This window comes from Notothenia rossii (genome assembly GCF_949606895.1).
Source record: "Notothenia rossii genome assembly, chromosome: 5".
NCBI classification, from domain to species: Eukaryota; Metazoa; Chordata; class Actinopteri; order Perciformes; family Nototheniidae; genus Notothenia; species Notothenia rossii.
The window spans coordinates 74,749,286-74,756,060 of record NC_136903.1 but is presented as its reverse complement, the minus strand read 5'-3'; the positions used below and the strand labels follow the sequence as shown (position 1 = coordinate 74,756,060).

The window sequence follows — 6,775 nt, the reverse complement described above, 5'->3', positions numbered from 1 at the left end:
TACCCCCGTTTTTAGAGATTTGGGTACAGAGGAAAAGAGAGAGGGTTTTATTTTCTGACGCTGCGTGAGTTCCCTGACACACCGGGGACACATGTTTATGTATAAAAGTCAAAAAGTGCATTTAGCATGATAGGTCCCCTTTAAAGTCTGAGGAAAGGCTTGGTGCTCAAAACATTACACAGCAGCATTTAAAGCCTCCAAGCTTTAAAAAAAAAAAAAAAAAAACTTGAGTTGTTGGCCTGTTGTGCGAGAAAGAATTTATTCAAGAGTGATGGATTGGATATAAATCTTTATTTTTAATTGAGTTATAGCAGTTACTACAACACAAAACTCTTAATCATGAATGCATACAAAAGAAAAGCCCTTTTTTCAAATAAAAAAAAGCTACTCTTCCTTCTCCTCTCTGTTGTCCCTCCATATGCGGTAGTTGAGGCAGGTGGCGAGGCAAAGCCAGGCCAGGTACGGGGCCATCAGCAGAGTGGCCGTTCTGCTGATAGGATACCAAGACACCATGGTGGCCCCCACGGTCCCAGTGAGAAGCACAATGTCTACGAGTGCCTATATGGGCAGAGAGAGGGCCGTTGAGCTGTTATCTCGCAGTGTAAAGAAATAATCACATTTATGTGTGAAGCTTACCAATTTCAGCTTATGTGCACCAAAGAAGATGGGAGTCCAGATCCAGTTGAGAGCAAGCTGCAGCCCATAAAGTCCTAGAGGAACCAGCGCTTCCTCAGTGAAACCGCCCAGCTCCTTCCACACCAGGTAGGAGCTATACCTACATAACATGTAAAAATGGTTATTAAAGGTGGGGTATGTAATTTTGGAAAAACCAGCTTGAGTGTGCTAGAATTTGAAAATCTTCCTTTTCCTTCAGACTTCCTTACAGAGCCCCTCCTCCAACACACACGAACGTGCACATGACCAATGAGGGCACGAGATAAGTTTGTGCACAGATGGAAGGCTGACAGGCAGGTAGGCCACGCAGTTATTTTAGCTGGGCCGGCTAAAATGATTGGTCGTGCTTTTTACAGCGCCACGACTTCCACAGATGACATTTTTTTATGTATTTATTGTCAAAGCATTTAATATATTCATTGCTATCGCATTCCATGGAATATAACAAAAAGTGATTCTGAAATAAATTGCATACCCCACCTTTAAGATACAATGTTATTTGAGGGTTTTTAAACACGGGAAAAGTAGGCGATTGACTCCTTAAACATTGCCAGTATAGACAAGTATGCCCTATGTTAATTAGGTTAGTCACTTTCGACTTCACAGACTACTACTGGAAGACTAGTTTGAAAAGTGTACAAAGACAGGTTTTGGTGGGAAAGGAGCTTGAAAGACTGCAGCTGTGGATCTGAGAGACTGTAGGAGTCTGTCAACGCGATGCTTACCCCATGCCTGTGTACAGACAGGTCCACACTACAGGGAATGCAGCATTTGGTGGGCGCCATGAGGGTTTCTTCAGGGTTGGGTACCAGCTCTTCACCTCTTTGCGTGTAATGAAACCGCCGTAAAGCCCCCCCAGGTGCGGCAGGGCGGTCATCCCAAGCATGGGCAGCCACATGTTCTGTGATAAGAACGGGAAAACATTATGGACACACTGAAAGCACCAAAGAGTTGAGGAGAACTGCAGAGTCAGATGATAATACAAGTGTTTACGTGATCCATTGTTAATATGAGAGATGTATGTTACAGATGCTTTAAACTCTCAAATACCTATATCAGTATCTGCCTCGGTAATCCAAAATTGGTGCTTAGGGTATTAGGTACCTTTAGGACGATTAAGGTCATTTTTTTGTCAGTTATTACTGCAAGCAGACTTTCTTGAAAAATCCCTGTCCTAAAAAACATAACGTCCAATGGCATATAAAGATAACAACATGTACAATTGCAGTCATAAACCTAGGTTTATAAGCCGTATACAACAGGTACAGATATGGCAGTTTAGCAAAACTTGACAGAGCTACATGACTGGCAGTTTACCCAATAAAAAAAGCCTTTTAAGTACATTAATGTGTGTATAAACTCAAATTACCTATCTTCCAGCTTTAGTAGCAATGTAATTCAGCTCTAAGCTTCTTCAGGTAACTTTAAGCAGATCATCTTCTAATTCTGCCAGTGTTTGCAGCAGTGCAGTGGAATGCATAGCAATTTCAGCATCATCCTTCAAACGCGTTTTTTGTTTGATTCAAAATCACATGATGTTAACAAATTGTGAATTTTGTTTCGTGTTTCCTGAAGTTTATTTTCATGCTGCCTTAAAGGAAAACGTTGTCTAATTAAGGTGTAAAACTGCAACCATTAACCTAGATTCAATCAAATAGTTAACATGTATGGTTGTTTGGCAACACTTTTCAGAGTTACGAGTCACGACTGAGGTTCAACATGCGACAACATATCCGAATGTTTCAGAACAACAGCAAGACATGCTAACGTAGGTTTAAAGCAAATCTGTAGTGTTTTCGCTTTGTAGGAGTCATAATGTCACAGGACTGATAAGCTCTAGCTAACGTTAGGTCAAATATGCAGTTTAATAAGATTGTAGTGACATTTACGTCGTCTTGTTTGTAGGTTGATATAACAAGCTACTCACCTCTCACTCAGTTGCCTTCTCCTCAGCACAGCAAGGCTAATGTATTTTTTTTTATCGGACTAACGTTGACGTATACTATACACTGACAGTGAACACCTCATGCATGCTGCTGTATTGTGATATTAGTTTGTGTAGCAGGCTGGGCTGTGTGTTATCTTATCAGTGGGGTCAGTGCTGCTGACACTCCCCGTGCAAAGACAAACACTGTGACGTCACAGTGTGGTATTGGTCGGTCGAGAGGACGAGATAGAGATTGACGGTTTGTGGTGAAGTGTTTTGGTAGCTAAATAATTCAGTAGTAGAAAGTCCCAATAAGGTCACAAAACACACTAGCTTACCGTCCTTCCTCTTCGAGCAGTTACACAATTACAAAAAAATTACAAAACACACACCCAACTGGTCTGGATACCGGGATGGACAGCAAAGATTATGAAAGCGTCGAGATAGTTCCGGGTTTTTTTTCATTGGTAGCTTTTTGTTCCAGTGTGTACTAAGTTTATCAGAATCAGAAACAGGTTTATTGCCAGGTAGGTTCGCACATAGGCTACTAGGAATTTGACTTGTCATCGTGCATACATCAAATATAAAAAAACAAGAAATCTAATATAAAACAAAAAATCTCAGGTTACTATGGAAAGCTTTAATAAAATATGCCTCTTGCTAGTAACATTTACAAATATGTTAAAATAGTAAGCAAACGTACAAACATGTGAGGTCACTAGAATGATAATTATTCACAAAACTATAGTGGAAAAGGTATCATGAAGTTGACTCAATTAGAATTTCTTAATGTAGGCCTATATATTCTATAAAGAAAAAATGGACATAACAATTAGAACAAAAACACTGGACCTATCCTGCTAAAGAAATAGACAAGACTATTTGTATAATTGTAATTATAACAAAAGTTGTGTAAGTGTATTTGTGAAGCTGACCGTTGAGCGGCCCGACCAAGCAAGGAGGCAGAGGCAGAACGTCCAAAATACAACCCGGTGTGGGCATTTATTACTCACGGGCACATGACACAGCCTCAATCTTGCTGTTCACGTGAGCACAGTCACCAGCCACAAGGATCTCACACACCAAACAAAACAGGAAACACAGAGCCTAAATACCCACACTAATTAACCCAACAAGACACAGGTGAGGGGGGAGGAGACAACACAGGGCACCAGATGAACACAATCAGGAACAACAGACAAAACGGGTTTGGGGAACACCCCCAAACCAAACCACATGTGTAATATTACAAGGCCTGAAGTTACCTTCGTCACAGTATTACACAATTTGTGTAGAATACATAATAGCCTCCAGTTTCCCCCACTTGTGTTACACAAGTGCTTCACAAGTAGAGCTAGACTATATGAAAAACTAGGTGTAGCCATAGTATTTTCAATATGTCATGTGTTATGTCTTGTATAGTTATTTTGTATTCTCTTTTTATCACAAACAAATACATAGGTGGATCACAGACTTCCTGTCTGAATGGAAGCAGCACGTGAGGCTGGGGAAACACGTCTCTGATCCCTGACCATCAGCACCGGTTCCCCTCAAGGCTGCGTTCTCCCCTCTGCTCTTCTCCCTATACACCAACAGCTGCACCTCCAGTCCCCAGTCTGTCAAGCTCCTGAAGTTCGCAGACGACACCACCCTCATCGGACTCATCTCTGGTGGGGATGAGTCTGCCTACAGGTGGGAGATGGACCATCTGGTGACCTGGTGTAGGGACAACCACCTGGAGCTCCATCACTCTGTGTGACTGCAGTAACTGCTGTGGAGTCATTCCAATTCCTGGGCACCATCATCGCCCAGGACCTCAAATGGGAGCAGAACATCTGCTCCCTCATCAAAAAAGCACAGCAGAGGATGTTCTTCCTGAGGTAGATGAAGAAATTCAACCTGCCAAAGACAATGATGGTGAACTTCTACACCTCCATCATCGAGTCCATCGTAACCTCCTCCATCACCATCTGGTACGCTGCAGCCACAGCCAAGGATAAGGGCAGGCTGCAGCGGGTCATCCGCTCTGCAGAGAAGGTGGTCGGCTGTAATCTGCCATGCCTCCACGACCTGCACGCCTCCAGAACCCTGAGGCGGGCAGGGAAGATAGTGGCCGACCCCTCCCACCCTGGACACAAACTGTTCACCCCCCTCCCCTCTGGCAGGAGGCTGCGCTCCATCAGGACCAAAAACCTCTCGCCACCTGAACAGTTTCTTCCCCTCCGCTACCGGCCTCTTAAACAAGCCCCGGCCCCCCCACTGACACAACGTAGACTCTATATGCATTACATTAATGCACACAATGTTCAAATACTGCTTAGGCCTACTCAGCGTTTCCCATACATTTATTATTCAAATTTTGTTGGTGGTCTAATGGATAGTGAGGTGGGCTGATGATGGTAAGGTAGCGAGTTCAAATCCCGCCTGGAACACCACTACTAGTGTGCCCTTGAGTAAGGCACTTAGCCCTCAGTTACTCAGGGAGAATGTAATCAGTCATTGTAAGTCACTTTGGAATAAGGCGTCTGCTAAATGCCTAAATTGTAAATTATATTTTTGGGAGAATAAACCCCACAGATCCTCAACTCCGGTGTGTCTCACTCATTAACAACGCAACACAGAGCAACAAGAACATTGTCTACAGTAGCCATGAACTTGCATGTATTTACTTATTTGAGGGGGGGGGGTGGATGCATGGGCCACCCGAATAGGTTGAGGGGCCTTTACTTGGTGCGGTGCGGTGTCCCCACAAATATAATCAAATTCTGTGGGAAACACTGCTACACATATTCTTATTTCATATTTATGTTCGATAACTCATTGTATTCCATTTCACTGTAAATTACTGCTTTATTTTATTGCTATTTAATTATTTTATTACAATGTCCTTAAAGATTTTTGGTTTTATATTAGATTTCTTGTTTTATATGGAGATTCTTTGTTTTATATTTTATGTATGCACCATGACATCAAGTCAAGTTCCTCGTCTGTGTGAACCTACCTGGCAATAAACCCGTTTCTGATTCTGATTCTGATATGAGGGCATTTTATTGTGGTAGTACTTTAGTGTGGGGTGAATTTGAGTAACTTTGTATGCTGGGTAACCTAGAATGCAATCTTATATACAGTATACATATACTTAAGTTGGATATTTGTATGTAGTCAGTTCCACCATTGGCCGGTGCCTTGCTCAAGGGCACCACGGCAGGGCCCAGGAGGTGAACCTCTCCAAGTAGCAGTCCACACTCCATATTTAGGTCTGTTCGGGGACTTGAACCGGCGACCCTACGGCTCACAGCCCAAGCTCCTACTGAATTTGGATCTTTTCTTTCACTTAAAGCTGCTCTCATAAACATGTTTATTTCAACAATGCATCCGATGACGATTTGTAAGAAGTAACTAACATTTACTCAAGTACTGCTCAACTTTAAATAAATTGTAATTCACTTGAGTTTTTTTATTTTACAATACAATATAATACAGCTTTATTTGTAAAGCATTTTAAAGGTCCCATGTCATGGCCATTTCTACTGATCATAATTCCATTGTTGAGGTACTAGAATAGATTTATATTGTGCAATGTTCCAAACTCACATTGGTTTCTCATACAGCATCTCTGTATAGAGCCTTGTGAGCCCAGTGTGCTCTGATTGGTCAGCTCGCCCACTCTGTTCTGATGAGTCCACCACGAATGGCAATGGTTACCAGAAAATGACACCAGTAATCACAAACAGATGAGGATGCTGCGTGGGGTCTGGGTGCCGTGTTGGCGGGACGTTGCGGGGCTCGCTGCTGGAGCGGACAGTGTGAGCTGGCTTGCTGGTGTTGTTTCCTGGTTGCTGCGTGGGATCTGCAGGACATGGCGAGGCCCGCAGCCTGACTGTGGGTCTGTGCGTGTGCTCGGACCGGGCTACACACAGACCCGGTAATAACCGGAAAAGCATGACATGGGACCTTTAAGACCAAATTGCTGTACAGAGAAATTAAGAAATAAAAGACAAAAACCACACTGCTCCATTCACAAACCGTAAAATAAGTAAAAATACAAATAAAAAAGGTAAAAACAAAAGTAATCGTGAATAAAATATTACCAGCCATAAAACAATAGACCATTTAAAAGAAATAAAAGCAACAATTAAGTGTACATTTTAAGGAAATATGGAGGAACATATT

At 42.4% G+C, this 6,775-nt stretch overlaps 1 protein-coding gene across 4 annotated transcripts; it reads right to left on the bottom strand.

Annotated features, from left to right (window-relative positions):
• Positions 1-276: 276 nt before the first annotated feature.
• Positions 277-3,689, bottom strand: tspo (translocator protein). Of its 4 annotated transcripts, none has more exons than XM_079685745.1 (4): positions 3,616-3,689; positions 1,401-1,576; positions 637-775; positions 277-558 (listed from the first exon to the last, which is right to left on the bottom strand). In XM_079685745.1, the coding sequence occupies exons 2-4, from the start codon at positions 1,571-1,573 to the stop codon at positions 385-387; spliced, it is 486 nt and encodes a 161-aa protein (XP_079541871.1). In that variant the 5' UTR covers positions 1,574-1,576; positions 3,616-3,689; the 3' UTR covers positions 277-384. The 4 variants fall into 4 exon arrangements, with proteins under 4 accessions (XP_079541871.1, XP_079541872.1, XP_079541873.1 ...); XM_079685746.1 differs by having other exon boundaries at positions 3,538-3,676; XM_079685747.1 differs by lacking the exon at positions 3,616-3,689 and adding an exon at positions 2,941-3,055.
• Positions 3,690-6,775: the final 3,086 nt, after the last annotated feature.